Raw genomic sequence first — 19,810 nt, forward strand, 5'->3', positions numbered from 1 at the left:
CAACATGATGACCCTCATAATTTCATAGTGTGTATAAAAATAGTTTTCTGAACCCTTGAAGTCTGATATCTGTCATTTGCGTTTTTTAACATTTACTGTAAGACAATAGTTGCCAATTAGATGCGGATTTGTAGCTTTTTTTGACAGTTGTCTCCCTCTCAAGTGTTTAGAGGAAAATAATAAAAACTTTGTATGAATGCACCAAACCACTCAGGTGAAAAAGTTTCGGTATTAAGATGTGTATTTAACAGGTGCGCACATTCAGGTACATGACAGCTGATGTATACATACATACATACATATATATATATATATATATATATTCTTTAATGGTAGAAAACATTTAGTTCCAATGCAAGACTAACAAACAAACAATCAAACAAGTATTGTAAAGAATGTGTGTAAAATGATCACAGCAACATGGTCCTTGGAGCGTATGATGTTTCTAAGGTATATTGAAGAACTCAAATGTTGCCATACACGCCGTCCTGCAACACATTTAAGAACAAATTGGAATCACTGGAATCAGTCTCAAAATCTGAAGCTTTCTAGTTTTTGTTTCTGAAACAAAAGAAACTACATGGTATACTGGCAGGCAGTGTATCAATCCTTCTCAAGCCATAAAAAAGAAAACATCACCTGACCACAGTGTATTTAACAAGTGCTGAGTAAAAGCCACTCGTACTCGTATACCTTGTACGTCCTAAATAAAGGAAACCAGGCATAGGTGTTTTTTGTCATAGCAGCCTGGTATATTAGTCACACATTCACTGATAACAATCACCACATTCTCACAATAAATGTAATATGTTAAGTATTTTCATGTGGTATACATCCTGTATATTTACATGAATTTACTGGCAGCCCAGTTGCAGTAATCATACACTTAAAATAGTAAATGAAAGGAAATACTGTGATACACTATACAGTAATTTAGCAATAACTATAAAACTGATTAGTCTAGTATCATATTACGAGTTTATTGTATTTTCACAGAAATATTGTGTCTTTGTTACTGTAAAAAACACAATACATTACTTGGTTAGTCTTCTATATTGCTTAAAGCAATTACTTCATACTACTGTGAATTTAATGCTACAATTAACTACAAATTTCCTGTAAAATTACAATAATATGTATTTTACAGTGCCTACTTATGTATTATTAACCTGGTAATTTGTTTGGTGGTCCACCGTGTGTTTAGGAGTATGTTGTAATTCTTCAAATGTGTCAGAGGAGAAGAACATGACCAATGCCAAATTACTAACATTTGTCCAGTTGGAATATGTTTATTGATAACCTACTTTTTTACTTCACATTTGGTCATTCCCACTCACCACAGCACTACTAACCTTAGGCTTGGCAGGGCGGGGAGGTTTCCAGTTTCTAGATCAGACGGACATATAAGAGGAGGCGGATAATTAATGTACGGCTAAATGAAACGCAGTGGTTTGTTATAGAAAAGCAGCTGTGTTACTGGGACTCACTCCTTTGGAGATGGTAAGGCTGGTTTGGAGGTTTGAAGGTGGCAGTTTTCAGCGTGTCTCCTGTAGAAGAAGGAAGGAATCAAACAATTTGAGTTTTATGTGCGTAACAATAAGGGCTGTGTGATGTAGAAGAGGAAAGCTGATCAACACTTACACATAGCCAACACTGAGGTTTACAGTGTTGTCTTGACGTCTGCAAGGGTTCGAAAAATCCAATTTAGAATAATTGATATTTTTGACTTGTATCCCATATTTTGTACCATTCAGCATAAAACAGAAGGTTGAGTACCTTGAGAATCTGTTCCAGATCGACCTCCTATAAGAACAGTGACAAATAAATGTAAAACTATCAGACGCTTAAACAGTAAGAATGGTCAACAGCACTGAAGAACACCTACCTGGTGTTTTGCCACCCGATGCGCCCATCCTCCTCCCTACTGAAAAAGGACAGAAGTGTGGCACATGAGGCACTCTATCTAGGGACCTAAAATTAATGTGCTCTGGCTGTTCTTACCGGGAAAATCGACTCCAGATGGACCTCCTGCATGGAAAGCAGAAAAGTGTCACTATTTGTCAGTATAGTTCTACTGTATTTGTCCAGTTTGTAAAACAAGCAGTTTGTAGACAAACCTTTTTTCCGGTCTCGGAGGTCTCTCGCTGCTTTCGGGATATCTCCTGGACATATTGATCAAGACGCATTATTTTAAATAAGACAGGGTAAACATGCAGTTCACATATTGATCATGAGGCAGTTTTTAAGAAAACCTTACCTGGACAATCTGTCCCATAATGATCTCCTGTGGAAGCAGAGACAGATTTACATTTATTGTAGGTGGAAATGAAGGATGTTTGTGTTCTGTGACAAATAAAATACTGACTGGCATCAGTAGTCTCAGCTAAGTTTCACAATCGTTGTCCCATACAGCAGCTGGGTGTTAACTTTTTATATAACAACATACCTTTTCTCCGGTCGAGGTGGTCTCAGTGAGTCGTCAGAGCGCTTTCTGTGAGAAAAATAAATGCCAGAAAAACATTCATTAATAAATCAACACACAACTTGCAGAATCAGCAGCATTTAGATTAACCATATTGGCACATTCTGAACTGACACGTATTGACTCGACCTTTTCCGGCAGATGACCACTCCAAACACTGCAGCTAAGATGATCACAATCAGGACTAGAGCTGAGACGGGCATGGTTACTGGGACTGAGCTTCTGAACTGGTACATCAGCGATCCTGGTGATGCAGGCACATTTTAGAAAATACTCACCTCCAGGTATGACAGAACAACAAGACATATAAAGTTGCATTTTGTGCTCTGACCCTTCACACTCAGCTTGACTGAGCTGGCTTGCTGCTTCCCACGCCAGAAGGTGGCAGTACAGGTTAGAGTATGGACCCCGTCTCTTCCGGTAACCATGAAAGTGATGGTGGAGTTCCTCTCCCAGATGCCCTGTTCGGTACTGGTATCCGTGACCTTACTGGTGAGGCTGGAGACGCTCCACGAGAACTCGGGAGGATGTGATGAACACGTGTACGTCACAGAGCACGAGACAGTAATCGTTGAGCCAGCATCAACTTCTGCTGGCACCGGGGTCATCACTGGTGTTGCTGGGGAAGCTGAGCACGTGAAACACAAAGCAAAGTACTTATGTCATTCAGCAAGCAAACAGATTAATAGTTTGGAAAATTTGAATAAGCTGAGGATAAATAATTGATTCAAGACCTCTCATGACAATAAATACGCAGCTATTGTTGAATCTGTACTTGTCATTTTCTCTCTCTGCATGGAAACAGAAGGGTCCGTTGTCAAAGGACTTGATGTTGTCAATCTCTAAAGTGCAGTTCCCATCCCTCAGATTTCCTAACATTTTGGTGCGGCCCTTGAAATGGTCAAGCACACGGCTCTGGCCTTTATGGAAGATAATGCCTCCAGTTTTCTTGGACCACATGCCACGTATGTGAGAAGTGTCTTCCGGATATTGGAAGGTGCAGGGAATCACCACACAGGAGCGAGTCAGGGCGGTAAATCTGAAAGGGACGTCAGCAGCCAGAACGTGGAATGCTGCAAAGAGACAAACAAGCCATGATGGGATGACTGTAGAAATCAAGTTACTCATAACATGAGGACAAGATGGGTTTGAGAGAATACTGAAGTACACCTACTGTCGTGAGGATCTATTTCTTCAGCTTGTCTCTCATATTCTGGACAAAATGACAGCATAGAGTTATTAATTAAACCTTGTTCAGACATTCTTCTTATCGCAGGGCAAAAGTTTAACATTTTGAGACGTCTTTATTTCCTTTCTGGCAGAGGGTAATGTGAGAAGATTGATTTATTCACATATCTGTCTGTTAAAAGGAAAACTACAGCCAGCAGCCAGTTAGCTCTGATTATCTACCACAAATATTTGAAATGGGAAAAAAAACAGCATTAAAATCTGCCTAACAGTATAGCTGAAGCTAAACAGACAAAACGCACTCTGCGGGGGTTTTCTTCTCAGCCAACATTCTGCTAGAAAGCAAGTAAGAGTTTGCCAAAATGATTAACTTTTTCTTCAAGCGGCCACTGTGTGACAGGTGGGAACTTACGTTTTACATGAATGGTTGCAGAGTCTGAGGTCTCGCCGCTGTAAAACTTAGCAGTGCAGGTCAAAGATTTACCATCATCCCCAAGAGAGCCAATAAAGGTAAGATTTGACACAGCGCGGTAGGTGTCGCTGGAGATCATTTTGTCGTCAAATGAACTCTGCATGTCTTTGTAGTTCCACACAATGGTGGGTGTGTTTTTCTTGCACTTGTAGGAGACGGAACAAATTACACTCTGCGCTACCCCCTCCGTAGCATTTCCTGGCCTCTCAACCATCTTGATTGCTTCATGAGGGCCTAAGCAGAAATGTGACAGTGAGGCTTACAAGAGTATTTTCATTTCAATTTCAAATAACACACGGTCTCATGTTGTACTCACATTCAACATGCAGCCTGAGCTCACTTGCGGCTTCCTGACCACCATGGAAGCGAACGGTACACTTCACACTCTGGTCCTCCTCCTTGACGGTCCAGATTCGCTCCACTTTCCTCTCCCAAATCCCATCAGATACCAAACGGTCCATCGTGCGGTCTGTCCCAGTTATGCCACTCAGTGTCAGGACGGGGGGAGCGGTGATACATGTATGGCGCACATTGCAGGACACTCGGCTCTGCTCTCCCACCGTGGGAATCTCAGTCATGCTAAGCTGCGGTTCCTGTGCATGGTCTACGAAATCAAAGCAAATATAGTCATTTACAGAATGACATTTTTCAAGTAAAGGAGAGAAGAGATGTATGCAAATACTCACCTGAAACAATAAGTTGAGTGGTTTTGTCGTAAAATGTGTGACCCACGGTGTGGTAGGAGGTAATAGGGTTCTTGTCTACCCAGGGGTAAAGTCTGTCCTTGTTGTGCGACATGTCCAGCCTCTCAAACTTGAGACTACAATTCCCGCCATCCACAGATCCAATCAAGCTGGTTATGCCTCTGAATTCGCCAGCAGCACTCTGGCTTGCGTCAAATACAGGTGGGTACCCACTGCTCTGGTACAAGTACCATATAACTCGGAGGCCAGTGGGACGATCGGTACTGTAGGTGAAACTGCAAGGAATGATGATACATGAGCCTCTCATGCCTGTGATGCTGCCAGGGGAATTGAAGGACCAACCGCGGGAGAGCATATTCCCTTAAAAAAAAAAAAGAAAAAACGAAATAAAAAAGAGGAACATTTGAAGCAGCTGCGGGCTCGGGATGTTTGAGGGCCAGAGGCACCAGCTGTATGTAGTGGGGCACCAGCATGCAGAATGATACATTTATAGAGAACTGGAAGGACACCCAGATGGTACTTTATCATGTTCGATCTACCACGGAAGCATCCAAGAGAGCAGTTTTGCTGTGCGTTCTCAAACATGCAGGCACTGGGAAGATTGCCCACCCGAGTCCACCAGTGATTTAAGGCAAAGTTACAGATCACTGACAACTCTGATGCTTATGTGGTTGGCATGGCAGGTATGTTAGCTATGTTAGCAGGTAGTTTGTCTATTTACACATCCGGCAGATAGGAGGCAACCTTAGCAATCATTTATTGTTTGTTTTCAGTGGCATGCACAGGCTTTGTGAAGGGCAGGGGCGAAAAAAAGGGCACATACGGGATTCTGGTTCTTGCCACTGAAGAGGGCACTTCAGCGTGCAGTTTATCATGTTTTAACAAGCCAAGGGGGCAGTTTAGTGTGTTTTCCCAACCAAGTAACAGTAAGAGCCGTGACTGAATCACAATGTAAGGAACCAAACTATGAGCTTGACGCAACAGTATGTATCTAGAATAAAAAATATAGAGTCTCGAAATGTTTTGATGGTGCATTGTCTTGTAATAGTGTGAATAGATATTGAGAAAAAAATAGCTAATTGTACACTGAACGAAAGAAAGAAAGAAAGAAAGAAAGAAAGAAAGAAAGAAAGAAAGAAAGAAAGAAAGAAAGAAAGAAAGAAAGAAAGAAATTTAAGCACTACTTTTAATTCCATCATTATTTCTACTCACTCTTTACACGCAAGTAGATGCCCACTGCCTGCCTCTGGCTGCCAGTGAATTCTGCAGTGCATTTCAGATATCTTCCGTTGTCGTTAGCTGATGTTGTCAATGTCAGTGTGGAGACAGCCCTCCAATGAGCATCCCCAATTCTGCTGATTTGAGGGGAGTCTGTCGTGCCCCCATAGCTCCAGGTGAATTTTGGCAGATGTTTTGGGCATGTGTACTCAGCAGTGCAGGTAACTTTGCTTGCTTGGCCCTCAAGAAATTCTTGGGATGTAGGTTGGATGGTCAATGGGAAAAAGGAGCCTGAGATAGAAAAACGGTAAATGTGAAAATAAAAAAATTCTGCAAAAGAGAAAATTTGTTTTATTCTTGCATACTCATCACATACATTCTGCCTTTAAAGTTTGAGAGGCCCTTTCAGTGACACCGCCTGTATAAGATACGGTGCACTCCACTTCTTGGAGGTCACTCTTTATGTTCAATGTGGCCGTCAAAGTCGTTTCAGTCGTGCCATCGGACCTTGAGTAATGAGTTGGTTTGTTGCCTTGCGTGGGGATGTTGAGTCTCAGGGTGGGTGGAAAGGTGCGACAGGTGTGATAAACAGTGCACATCACTGTTACAGTCTGTCCAACCTTCCTGTTGCCAGTGAATGTAATAACTGGTTTCTCTGCCCGCCCTTGAAAGAAATGTGAAGAATTATTGATAAAAAATTCGAATGCATCCACGTGTATCTTTTTCTACACTCAACATTATAACTTACCAACGACTTGAATTGTAACAGTCTTATCAAAGAATCGATAGGTGCTTTTCCCAACATTCTCTGGATCTACCCAGGGGTAAATCTTCTCTCTGTGATCAGACCAGTGCACTGGGAAGATTTGAAGACTGCATTGCTTGGTGTCTGAAACATAAACTCTAAATGTTCTTCCCCGAAATTTGCGAATGACATCGTTCGGGTACCAGTCATCATAAACCAAAGGATAACCACGATCACGATACTGGTACCAAACCACTCGAGATGGATTATGGGGTGGATACTGATAGTAGTCATAAGTGCATGGGATGACAAGGCAGGAGCCCAACAATGCTTTCATATTGCTTGGCATCTCAACATGCCAAGCCCTGGAACTGTAGCAAATGTATCCTGCAAGAGGACCAAAATGCAAAAAGTAAATTATTTAAAGAAACAGAACAATAGGTCAATATGTATATGTTATAAACAGAAAATGAATAGCACAAAATTGCAATACCTAGGATACAGAAGCTCAGGAGACAATGGATAAATCCAGACATCGTGTAGATATAGGATACCTAAAACGTGTGAAATGAACACCTTAGTATTGTAAGATATGAGATTTAATTGTCATCCACCTGTAGACAATGTACAGGACATAGAGGAAGTCTGTCTTCTGATGGGCGACGGGTGCAAATCACAACAGCAAGTTGTAAAACACAATGACAGTTCAGAAAACATAACATCAAGTTGGAAAACAAGACTGCAAATTCCCCAGCGACATAATTCAGGAAACACATCGGAAAACGGAAAAGGGCAGGACCTGTGCTTGTCCTGCACTGACTCTGAGTGGGCAGATCAGTGCTATTAACCCTTAAGAGTCAATCATGTGACTGATTTAAGATGACGTTGCACCGAGACGGCGCCTCGGTGAGTCTCGGTTCTGACTTTATGTATTGGCGCGGCCTTCAAACTATGTACAGCTTTTTAAATTGTGTTGATAGGCCAAGTAATACCGGAGTTATGATCAATATTATCCCCCACGTTTTTTCGCTAACATTGCCGTCATGTTTGGAGCAGGATGAAGCGATATAACGGGCTGCTCTCGCGAAAGAGTTTTGCTGCCAGTTAGCACCTACATTACTTCTGTTACTTGGGATTTGTATTTATGGCAGTGGTGTTGCACTAAGAAACTGTGGGGGGCGCCAAATCCCACAACATTACAATTTGTTGAGGCTTCCACATGCACTTCCACTTTCCACTTTCAATAGTGAATGATAAAGCAGCCTTCTGGTGTCAAACTCTGCATAGACATCTTTCTACACAGCGAAGCTCAGACAATCAACTGGAAGAACAAGAAGAAAAACAAGTTTTTTGACTGAACAATCAAAACTGAAGCAGAAGAATATACAGCAATGTCAGAGTCGCAGAACAGCAGTACATATCCAAATGACATAATGAGGTACATATTAAATCACGGGAGGAAAGTTTGAAAACCAACATTATTCAACTGAATCTAAAGCAGATAGATATTTTGTCAATGGACTGAGATGATTCCTTGTTTTCACAGTAAAGCTAGCTCAGCCTAAATAATCACATTGCACACAAGCATGCAAGAGCTGTTTCCTACTTAGATACTGTCTGAACTGTCTCAGACTAAAAAAAACAACAAAAAAAAACCAATGTTGCTATTTCCCAGAAACAACTTTGAAGAAACTTATTATCACATTAGTCTTTTTGATAAAGTAATTTTATAGTCACTTCTTTTCAGCATACAAACTTATACTAACTTACATGTGAAATGCGGGGAAAAGAATAGGCTCGTTTATAACCTGTTTCCGTTAAGTATTAGAATGACTTACCTTCGGAGCTGAACGCTCATGAAGAGATTTTACCACCTTTATCAGAAGTCCTTCCACCCACACTTGGTTTTAAGAAACCTCCCTCTGAGATGTGGGTGGAGAGTACAATTTACCAATCACAAGATGGCTGCAGATCCTGCTTGCAGTCAAGGACCTGACCTGATTTGGTATGAAAAACCAAATGATGATTCTCATCATGTATTTGGCTTTCCATTACTACAGTTTTTCCATTCATGATGGAGCCACAGTCGCTCTCTCTCTGAGGACTATACTGTGTGTCCCATATCCACGTTAAGACACTTTTGCGAATGACTGTGAAATATCAAATACTGTATATGAGTTTATACCTTGGCATCATTTGTTAAAGAAATAGCATAACATTTTGGGAAGTAAACATATTTAACTTTTTGCCAAGAGTGAAATGAGGAGAATGATTCCACTCTTATGTCTGAGCTAGCAGATGCTTAGCTTGGCAACAGCTTGCAAATAAACAGGATATTATCACTTGTTGTAATAAGTGAGGTAGTAGCTGGAAGACTTTGTGACCCTTTGAAGCAAAACTTACAACCATTTATTGTTTCTGGTATCAACTTATTTAATTCAGTCTCAGTATGGCATTTTGGATGTTTCAGGATAAACAATCTCAAAACAGCACACACACACATACTCCTGTGCAAAAGTCATTTAAATTGTAGACATTCAGAAATAGATGCATGAAAACAGTTGATAGGTTTTATTCAAAACGCATTTTATTTTTCCAAAACAATGTGATGAAATTATCAAGACAGACAGGAATATTTATGTTGCTTGACAGGAGCGACGAATGCAGCAGACGTGTATATTACAAGACTGCAATCGCCAGAAGCGCTGGATACATATGACCATCATGAGCATTGACAGGTCTGCTTGCTGTGATCCCGGCTCTCTTTGGAAGACTTTGTCTCAGACGTTTCCATAGACGTTGAGGTCCGCAGTGTTTATGTAGTCGTCACCGTCATCAAGGTCCTGTGAGAGATTATGGTCATAGATGCTGTCAGTTTCGCTTTACTGTTTGTATATATAGACATGAATAATTCAAGAGCGACTGAATAATACCTCTTTGTAACTGCAGAATTTTGGCTGGCTGAGTCCCATTCACAGCAAAAGCAAGGACAAGAAGAGAGAGATAAAGAATGAAACTAGACACTGCAGTACTAACACATACTATATCTGTATTCTATTAAGTTGACTGGTTAAAGTGGAGTAAGCCGAGTACCTTTTAGGCGACGGGAAACGAGGTTTAGAGACTTTCTGCCCGGCACAGGAATTTGAATTCACATTATTGGCCCTGCAGATTGAAATTTGTGTCACTATACATTTTGGTAAACACAAACAGTTATCTTTTAGACTATTTACACACTTACAAGTCACCTATGTCCCTTGCAGGCCTCCTGTTTTAGAAAAAACACAGATAATGTGAGATAACTTATAAACATGCTAGATGTGCTAGTTTGACTATTAAAAAAAAAAAAGTGCATCCTCAAAGGTTAAATTTGATTGAACTGTCAAAACCAAGTTTGACCTGCAAAAACAATCTATGTGTGTGCCCCATGATGTGCCCCACGCAGACCATCTGCACGGAAACAAAGAGGAACAGAAACTATGCAGATGTTATGTGGCATATAAATAAAGCGAAGATCTGATCAGACACCACCAAAAAAGGTCCTGCACAGGGGTGTTCGATCACAGTATACGGTCTACACACAACTGTTTGCTAAAGTTAATCTTAGCATGTAGAGCGGCCCATGAAATGCATTCTTGCCTGTGGTCAGATGGAGATGGTCCGGGGCCACCAGAGCGAATCCTGAAAATTTCACAGATTAAATTATACATCAGTTAAATAAAAAGGTGCAAGACAACAGTATTCTGTCGAAGTCTTCGGGATGAGTCAGGAAAAAGTTTTTTTTAAAAAAAACCTCTTCTCACCTGCGGGACAGCCTGGACAGCCGGTTCCACATGCTAAATGTTGACGCAAAACACATCATAAGAAGGCAGGAAAATAACTGAAATCATGTAGAAATGAGTTAAGCACTATGAAATTAATCTGCTTTACAACATTTTTACCTGCCATCCCGACTTTGGAGTTCTGCGATGCGTCTCCTTCAGCAAAAAGAAAATGTCATGTTGGAGCACGTAGTTATGAAATGTGTAAGACAATGTATGATTTTTTTTCAGCTCATAAAACGTTCATCACCGCTCTGGTGTGCTCTGTCTATTGCTTGAAGTCAGAGTCCTGCATTACTCACTTGTATTTTTTCACCATGAAAATGCAGAAGAATCCAAAGAACAAAGCAGTGCCCAGGCCCACTACTGTGGGTATGATGATGTGGTTATAGTTTTCTTTACCTAACAGACAGAATGAAAGGCTTTGTTTTACCGTATATTGCACAAATATAACCAATATATATGTTTCCAAATAAAGGACATTCTGAAAATTCAACAACAGAGTGAAAAAACCTCACGTTTTACATAAAGCATCATTGTTTTCGACGACCTCCTCTCCTCTCCATAGAAGGTTGCTGTACAGGTGAGCTTACTGTGGTCGTCCTGCGCTGTAGGAGTGAACGTCAGGATGGACAGCACCTCCCACGTGCCAGGTTTAATGTCTTTGTGGACCTCCGCGATGTCATCTTTCTTGCCCTTACTCCATGTGAGTGTAGGTGGATGGGAGGTGCAGGTGTAAGTGACAGAGCAGGTGACAGAGAGTGGATGATCTTCAGTGGCTGTCTTTGAGTCAGTCAGAATGGGTTCTGGAGGATCAGCTATAACAGAAGGAAAAAAAAAGGTAGAGATTTAGTCAGAGGCAATCATTGTGGCATAGAACTGGCACTGATTTATGACTTTTTGGAAAGCTGGTGACGTACGGAGAGTTTTCAGCTCGACACAATCATCAGTAAAGTTGAAGCCCCCAGTCTTGGGAGTTACTTCAATCCGGAAGCAGAAAGGCCCAGTGTCGTGCTCTTTGATCTCAGTGATTTCTAAGGTGCAGTTGTTCTGATTCAACTTTCCCAGCAGGTTTGTGCGGCCCCTGAAGTTTTCCAAAATGTCATCTTCAATCTCAGAATAGATGTGCTGTTTTGGCTCATTTGGAAGATGCCAGATCCCATTGCACATGGAGTTCTTGTGTTCTTTAGGACGGGTGAAAGAACAGGGTACCACGACACAGGACCCAACCAGGGCGTCAAGGTTTTGCACAATATTGGCCTTCCACTCTTCACCAGATACAGGGCTGCTGATGGCTGAAAGAGAATTATGGAAGTGACTGAGAAACTTTGTACCTCTAGGAAGCTTTGTTTGATGGTTTTGTTTAAAGGGGCACTGTGTAATTCAGACTCAGAAAATATTTACAATATTAATCAGGGAATAATAAAAACACTGAAATAAGGTTATTTATTTATTTCCATAACTGAATGAACAAGCTGTCCTTAGAGTGTGATTAGGTTCCCAGAATGATGTTTGAGGCTATAAAGGTAGCTACGTTTCTGCGAATAGAAACAAAGTAACTAAATGAAAGTGTGTTGTCCTTTGTTTGTTCATCAGTCATGAAAATCAATAAATGCAGATTTTTCTCTTTGATCAAGATATCTTACCCCCAAAACTACACTGCACCTTTAAGTTGAGTGCAGATAGGAATGATACTGAAGTGTCTAATTATGTTACCTGCCATGAGCAGAAGGAAAATCATCATCTCCCCCTCTTTGTCCATTTCCCCCTGGGGTTTTGATTATGTTACACACTGTGGGATGTTTAAATGAAATGAAAGTAAATAAGAAGCAAAAGATGTAAAAGTGGCTCTTCTCCAAGCAACACTAATCTTTGTATGCAAGGCCCATTCATTTATATTTATAGCATATAACAGCATTGTTAATGCCCTCGACGGGGCTGTACAGGTCTGAAACAGAACATCACACACTCGCCATCCATTCAAATGTTCTCAACAAAAGTAAAAAAAAACAAACTTTCTTGTGACGATTACAACAAAAGTCTTACGCACTTTGAAGAAATGCGCTTATATTTACCACCAACAATGACAACAAATAACAGTGTAAAAGCTGCATTAATCCCAAATCCAGCTGCTTATTAATTGGCATGATCAAGTATAACGTATTGGGAGCTTACCTGATGAAGTCTGGCTGATCAGAGCCGTCCGTTTCTACTGAAAGAACCTCCTCGAGGACCGTATGCGGAGCGCTGTTCTGCAGATAAGCCGACATATGATCTCAACAGGCATGTGGGAAAAGGCAGGTTAGAAATCTATGTCTTTTTTCTTTTCTTTATGTGGGTGAGGTAAAAGCAGATGTAGCAGAGGCAGCAGCAGAACAGTTAATGGTGTAGAAAGCAGGAAGTGGTCACTTATTTAAGTGTGTGATGTGAGAGTTATACATGTATTACATTTTTTTTGCATGGAACAATTCATCCTTTGCGTGAAATTCTGAGTTGAGTTGTTCAGTTGAGGTTTGAGTTATGAATAAAAACAAACAAACAAACAAATGATTGGATTAAATCGCCACAAAGAGCACACAGTATTTGAAAGTATAAGCGATCTTACAGTGATGTCAGAAAGTGTCAGGACTGTGACACATTTTGTTGGAATGACTCCAGACTCCAGAATGCGGGATATATAAGGAAACAGTGACTCTGATTATAAAGAGCTGACTTTCATCTTAAATTTGAAGGACTTCATCTTAAACACATGCAGTGAGCAGTGAAAAGAATGGGGAACAGAAAGTAGAGGGGCGTTTTGACACAAACTTAATTTCTCTGGTGTGTTGACGATTGGTATAGCCCCCAATGATAACCTCCAACTGTTGGTATACAAACAAATTCAAAGTTTGCAGTTCAAATGAGAGGAACCCAAATGCAGACGAGCAACGCACAAATCCACAAGAATAATGATAAAAAGCTAACTTTGGTAAACTTACTGAAGGTGGTAAAAGAAGGCAGCCGGAAGTTTAAGTAAAAACAAGTTCACCAGAGAATAATCCCAATGAAAGTAGCCCAGCAAACAGTAAAGAACAATCCAGAGGGCAATCAAGATAACTAGGAGAAACGAAGGAACACAGGGAGAAACCCAGAGGCACTGGGAAAACACAGGAGTGGGGAACAGACGCAGCCAGTTGAAAGAAAAAAAAATCACTGACTAAAGCTGCTGTAAGGGATAGTTTTTTTCTTTCAAAGTTTTTTTCTGGTATCCCTGCCCACTATATCCAATCAGGGTGGAGAACTCCATAGAGAGGCATGGACTCAAACCACCAATCAATGATCAAATATCCAAAACAGCTATAGCCAGCCTGCACTAACCAGTCAACACAAAGATACACAGTACGTTGAAAAGCATTAGAACAAGTAACCATTGAGAAAAACGCATCATAAATGAGTAGCTTGGTAAGATCCTTCACAGCGTTTAGCCTCCGGTTGTTCATCAAGTATGTCAACATTGCTAACGTTAGCATTGGATGAAGCGTGAAATAGCGTAGTCTAATTTAGTTAGTTCAGCAGCACTCTCCTCCTGCTCTTTTTTAACCTACCTCTTCCGAGTGCCACTTTTTTGTTTCACCTTTCTAAACGTTGTTACGCTAACCATGGCAACTGTTTATTTAGGCTACTGAATACTGCTAATTTATGTTGCTGCTTGTCCTCTGAATGATGACTTGCATATCGATATCGATGTGTCATCACAAATAGCATTTCACAGCAATCCTTCCTTTTGTAACTTTTGAGAAGAATGCAATAATTTGCAATAATAAAATGACACAGAATCTACTATGACTCAAACCATCATTGTAAAACTCAAGGTAGAAAAGTGGTACATAAAGCCACAATACTCCTTTCAAACATTATGTTGTTCTATAGCGTGTTTCAGTGCAAACAGCATTTTCTGATCAGTATGCGAGGGCCAGCTGTAGTTAACACAGCCCTGATGACACCGCAGAGTTCGGGTGGAAGGTGAGTGGCTGGAGAGATGGTGAAGCTGAACCTGCGGCGAATGGGCTGATGGAGGGGCAGACAGGAGAAGTCACTCGGGGAGACGACTGGTCTGCAGGACAGACTGCCAGCGACACTCCTGATGGATAACCCCTCAGACAGGGCAGAAGGGCGGAACAGGTATTGATGAAGGCCTACATGCTGGCAACAAAGAGCTGCTCAGGGGAACTACCACACTGGCAGCGATGTTGGCCATTTCTCCCGCCTGGTCGACAAGGCTGTCAGTTTAGGGCCAGACCAGTGGAAAGTCATCTTGAAGAAGGAGGAGAGCTTGTCTGAAACTTTTTTCTGGCATACATGAGATCGCAAAAATAATAATATTGAAAAAGTTGTTAGCTTGTTTTTTGTTTTTTTGTTTTTTAGTATGGTGACACTGTACAGATGCAATGCAGCCTGCGTGCATTCACACCTCGCAGATCACATTCTAATGCCAAACATAAAATGGGAATAATAAAAACACTGAAATAAGGTTATTTATTCATTTCCATAGCTGAATGAACAAGCTGTCCTCAGAGTGTGATTAGGTTCCCAGAATGATGTTTGAGGCTATAAAGGTAGCTACGTTTCTGCGAATAGAAACAAAGTAACTAAATGAAAGTGTGTTGTCCTTTGTTTGTTCATCAGTCGTGAAAATCAATAAATGCAGATTTTTCTCTTTGATCAAGATATCTTACCCCCAAAACTACACTGCACCTTTAAGTTGAGTGCAGGTAGGAATGATACTGAAGTGTCTAATTATGTTACCTGCCATGAGCAGAAGGAAAATCATCATCTCCCCCTCTTTGTCCATTTCCCCCTGGGGTTTTGATTATGTTACACACTGTGGGATGTTTAAATGAAATGAAAGTAAATAAGAAGCAAAAGATGTAAAAGTGGCTCTTCTCCAAGCAACACTAATCTTTGTATGCAAGGCCCATTCATTTATAGAGCATATAACAGCATTGTTAATGCCCTCGACGGGGCTGTACAGGTCTGAAACAGAACATCACACACTCGCCATCCATTCAAATGTTCTCAACAAAAGTAAAAAAAAAAAAAAAAACTGTCTTGTGAGGATTACAACAAAAGTCTTACGCACTTTGAAGAAATGCACTTATATTTACCACCAACAATGACAACAAATAACAGTGTAAAAGCTGCATTAATCCCAAATCCAGCTGCTTATTAATTGGCATGATCAAGTATAACGTATTGGGAGCTTACCTGATGAAGTCTGGCTGATCAGAGCCGTCCGTTTCTACTGAAAGAACCTCCTCGAGGACCGTATGCGGAGCGCTGTTCTGCAGATAAGCCGACATATGACCTCAACAGGCATGTGGGAAAAGGCAGGTCTTCTGCCCTCAGCTAAGAGCTTTAACCTATGCAGCGAGCTAAACATATGGCTTCAGTAACCACTCGTGAGACATCCTTGAGTTTACTGATCCCTTTTACTTTGTAAAAGTGTGAGAAAAGAATCACAATACAAAACTTTCAGTTTCATGTAAAAACATACATTCACACTTATTTCTGTGTGCAAAATAACCAACCTGAGGTCTTAACATTAATAATACATAGTATCTTGAATAGCAACCACTAAGCTAAATAATAGCATCAACTCTACTGAGTGAAAGGCGTACCGCCTTCAATAACACCGAACGCAAAATGAAAGCACCAGTAAAGATTCCTAATTAATTATGTTTGATTTAACTTACAGATTATGCCTTTGACAAGCGCAAAAGTTAAGGAAGTAGCCAGACTCCTCCCAGGAGCGACATGTTTTCATACTCTGCTGCGTGTTTATCTCCCCCTCAACGCACTCCCTCCTCCCAACATACACTGCAGTCACTGTAGTATGCTGACACTGTACAGATGCAATGCAGCCTGCGTGCATTCACACCTCGCAGATCACATTCTAATGCCAAACATAAAATGGGGTGTAATTTTTCACACCTTCCAAAAACATGAGTCCTTTAACTGCTAAACACTTGAACTTCTTGGTCTAGAATGGGCTTGAATGCCACACTTGTCTTGAAGTTTATATTTCATTAAGAAAGCTTTAAAAGTTAAACATAAACATCTAATTGGGATGAAATGTGTATTTTCTTTATGTTCTTTCAGAGTTTGTTTTCTTTTGCTGTCTGCTACATTTTTTATGCTAACACACTGTGGGAGATCCTTTCTTTCTTTCTTTCTTTCTTTCTTTCTTTCTTTCTTTCTTTCTTTCTTTCTTTCGCTGGACGGTTGAATACATTTGTTTGACCAGTGGCCCCCTCAAGTTGCAAGTATGGCCTCAATATCTGAGGAATGACCCGCACTTTTGCACTGCATGGTACAAGCTCAACTTTTTTTTTTTCCCACCAGGAAAAGGTGTGAAAAGTACCTGGTACTTTTTTTCATAGCACATCCGCCGAGGTTCAAAGTTCAAAAACGAACATATTCATCTGGTTCAGAAAAGGGAAAAAAGAAGAAACTAGATGAAGAAAAACATTCACAGGATAAAGGTGATGTTCCTTTTCATGATGTGGGGTGGAGGGGGAGACTTATTGACATATAGAGTACCCCCGTTGTTTACCTTGTATTATCATTTTCTATCAGTTCAACTTGCTAGGGTGGTTCAACTTAAGATATTAGAGGTTTTCACGCCTCTAGCCTGTTTTCCTCCTAAAATGTAATAGATTGTTGCATCTTTGTGGATCACCTGAAAGGGTTAGAAATCTATCCATCGTAGTTTGACAAAATAGGGGCCCTGAGACAGCATCTCAAAAATACAGAAACGGCCCCGGCATACAGTAAAAGCTTTGAAGAAATTAGATTATAGCTACATTAAAATAACAACATGTAACATCTTTGAACAAAGCTCTAAGAAGCTTGCTTTCCTGAAAACTACATTTTATAGAATAGTGACTGACTTGTATTCCTGGTAAAAGAAAAAAAAAAAAAAAAAAAAAGCTTGGTTAACCATGCATGTGATACTTAAGGGTGTGTGTGACAGTTGTGTTTTTTGCTTTCTGTGCAGTTATTTACAGCCAGTGGTGACACGCTCTGCTGTCATGTGTGAATGTGTGACACAACTTGAGCACCCAACCTAGAAGTTTTACGCCCAAACAGATGTGTCATTAATGAATACAGTTTTTCTTTCTCTACTAAATGTCGACATGTGCTCAGTCTGTGGTGATTTTCTTCACCATTGCTTGACAGGTATTGCCTTTATCCTACAAAGAAGAGTTCTTCATAGCGTGTACTTTTAGGGCTACTCTTGAGTTTCATAAATATTCAACAGGCTGAGATGCTCGTCAATTGCTTTTTCCTACGTCAGACACGTCAGAGAAACCTGTTTTTGTTAACATCTTACTGGCATGGGTGTTTTTTGTAAGTGCTGCCCCTCTTTGTGCTCATCCAGTCTTGTCGACCAGAAGGTGGCACTTTAACACTGTTTAAGAGTTGCCGAAGTCACTGAAGGCAGGAAGTGAGACAAGATATGAAACAAGCTGATTTTGTGTGTAAAATAGAAATTTTAAAAATGAGCAATTCTGCAATTAAGCCAGTGAGAGGTCAACTTGAAATATATACTGAGGTGGAAATGAAACACAGAAAAATATCTGTGCTGCTGTTTGTGCATCTATAAATGTGAGGGGAAACCATGATTGAATCTTCACGACACCCACTTGTCAGCATCAACTTAGTAACAGTGATGCAAACTGCAACTATCAAAAGTAAATTTCAAGTTTTAACCGGGCCACATCGCAGATTTCCCCAGAAGAAATTGCCTTTGAGTCTCCAGTGACCTCACACCTTAATTTGGAAATGTGTCAAAGTAACAAGATGAGTCATTTCATCTATGTATATTGAGATTAAAACACAAAATCAGCAAGATGCTAATAGGTTCAATATTATGTCAGTTTTGAACAACAGCATGCGTAGATCTCGGTTATTGATCGAGCGCTATACTTCAGCCTTGATTTTGCAGAAAGCAGAACTGCAGAAGCACAGAAGAGAAATGTAACCACAAAAGGTCAAATGTGACTTATAAGATGACAGTGAACGCTGAGGGTTAAAACAAAAACAAAAAAACTGAAATACTTATACAGATAATGAATTCTGTTTGGTTTGGCATCGTTTTGGAGCTAATTCAACATCACTTGTTTGGTTTGAGACAATTAGTCATAAATGTTTAATTTGGAGCACACTATCTCTAATTCTACGGTCAAAACTTCTATTTAGAACCAGATCTCTTGAAATTAAAATGTGGGAGAAGAATTTATTTCATTTAATCTCACCCTAACCCCTTTTAATCCGATATTTATTTTATCTGTTTATTTTTTTCTATGTTGTTGTGTTTTTACTTGGGTTTTTTTTCCCCTTTTCCTTTTCTTCTGTTGGTATTGTTGTGTTTTTTTTCTTTTACCTCTTTTTTTCTCTGTTCTTGTGGAAGACACAACATTTTGCTGTACCGTCTAATTTTCCTTTTTGAAGAATAAAAAAAAGGACTTACTTTAATTTCCTTTGTTTCTTTTGTGTTTGCTTCCTTTTCCAGTCTTTTTATTTATTTTTTTATTCTCTATGTGCCATGAAGCTCTTTGGACAATAAACATCTTGAGGCAGTTGTCTATCAATTGAAGAACTTGCGTTAATAGTTGTGTGTAAAATGCTATGTGAATAAAACTGAGTTTAGTTAAGCTGAGACTAATAGACAATAGACATGCATACATTTTTGACAAGGTCATGACCTATGACAGAAAAGTCTTGATTTTCAGTAATCAGTTTTTTAACTTAACACCACTTGGAGGAGGAGTACACACTGTCTGAAGGACAGTTTCAAACACCTTCAGCAGAATGACTGTAGTGTCATACACCCTCATCAGACTGTATTTAACTCTGGTATTTGAAGAGTAGAGTGATGAAACCTCACCGCTGTATTGAACTCACAGTAAATACCTTCAGTTAGAACCTCTAACATGATGAAATGTGTTGATTCTTTGTGTTTTAGTAATTGAAGGACCTCCCAGTGATTGATTAACAGACTGATGAATACAAACAAACAGACAGTTGGATCCATTAATCAGCAGAGATAAACTTGTATTGTTTCTTGCTATGACTGATCTCATCCCGGGAGACACAATTACTGGTTCCTTTGATGGCGGACGAGGTCCAGCCCTCAGC

At 40.2% G+C, this 19,810-nt stretch overlaps 2 protein-coding genes across 13 annotated transcripts; both read right to left on the reverse strand.

Moving 5' to 3' along the window:
* Positions 1–207: 207 nt before the first annotated feature.
* LOC119005810 lies at positions 208–8,716 on the reverse strand. Of its 3 annotated transcripts, none has more exons than XM_037073790.1 (22): positions 8,648–8,716; positions 7,303–7,363; positions 6,813–7,196; positions 6,441–6,728; positions 6,059–6,355; positions 4,829–5,206; positions 4,459–4,746; positions 4,083–4,376; positions 3,657–3,695; positions 3,217–3,555; positions 2,814–3,110; positions 2,612–2,726; positions 2,447–2,491; positions 2,258–2,284; positions 2,118–2,162; positions 2,002–2,028; positions 1,886–1,921; positions 1,777–1,803; positions 1,642–1,680; positions 1,488–1,547; positions 1,353–1,386; positions 208–488 (listed from the first exon to the last, which is right to left on the reverse strand). In XM_037073790.1, the coding sequence occupies exons 2-22, from the start codon at positions 7,343–7,345 to the stop codon at positions 465–467; spliced, it is 3,126 nt and encodes a 1,041-aa protein (XP_036929685.1). In that variant the 5' UTR covers positions 7,346–7,363; positions 8,648–8,716; the 3' UTR covers positions 208–464. The 3 variants fall into 3 exon arrangements, 2 of the variants coding, with proteins under 2 accessions (XP_036929685.1, XP_036929684.1); XM_037073789.1 differs by having other exon boundaries at positions 1,886–1,924; XR_005070589.1 differs by lacking the exons at positions 208–488; positions 1,353–1,386 and having other exon boundaries at positions 1,512–1,547; positions 1,886–1,924; positions 2,002–2,030; positions 2,119–2,162.
* A 649-nt stretch (positions 8,717–9,365) lies between these two features.
* Positions 9,366–16,506, reverse strand: LOC119005829 (myelin-associated glycoprotein-like). Of its 10 annotated transcripts, none has more exons than XM_037073842.1 (14): positions 16,363–16,504; positions 15,875–15,951; positions 12,806–12,877; positions 12,347–12,422; positions 11,551–11,925; positions 11,149–11,448; positions 10,933–11,032; positions 10,751–10,786; positions 10,613–10,645; positions 10,449–10,490; positions 10,051–10,077; positions 9,903–9,974; positions 9,743–9,770; positions 9,366–9,652 (listed from the first exon to the last, which is right to left on the reverse strand). In XM_037073842.1, the coding sequence occupies exons 4-14, from the start codon at positions 12,390–12,392 to the stop codon at positions 9,590–9,592; spliced, it is 1,122 nt and encodes a 373-aa protein (XP_036929737.1). In that variant the 5' UTR covers positions 12,393–12,422; positions 12,806–12,877; positions 15,875–15,951; positions 16,363–16,504; the 3' UTR covers positions 9,366–9,589. The 10 variants fall into 10 exon arrangements, with proteins under 10 accessions (XP_036929737.1, XP_036929734.1, XP_036929735.1 ...); XM_037073839.1 differs by having other exon boundaries at positions 12,806–12,882; XM_037073840.1 differs by having other exon boundaries at positions 12,806–12,882; positions 15,875–15,946; positions 16,363–16,417.
* Positions 16,507–19,810: the final 3,304 nt, after the last annotated feature.

Source organism: Acanthopagrus latus, chromosome 17 (assembly GCF_904848185.1).
Source record: "Acanthopagrus latus isolate v.2019 chromosome 17, fAcaLat1.1, whole genome shotgun sequence".
Classification (NCBI taxonomy): domain Eukaryota; kingdom Metazoa; phylum Chordata; class Actinopteri; order Spariformes; family Sparidae; genus Acanthopagrus; species Acanthopagrus latus.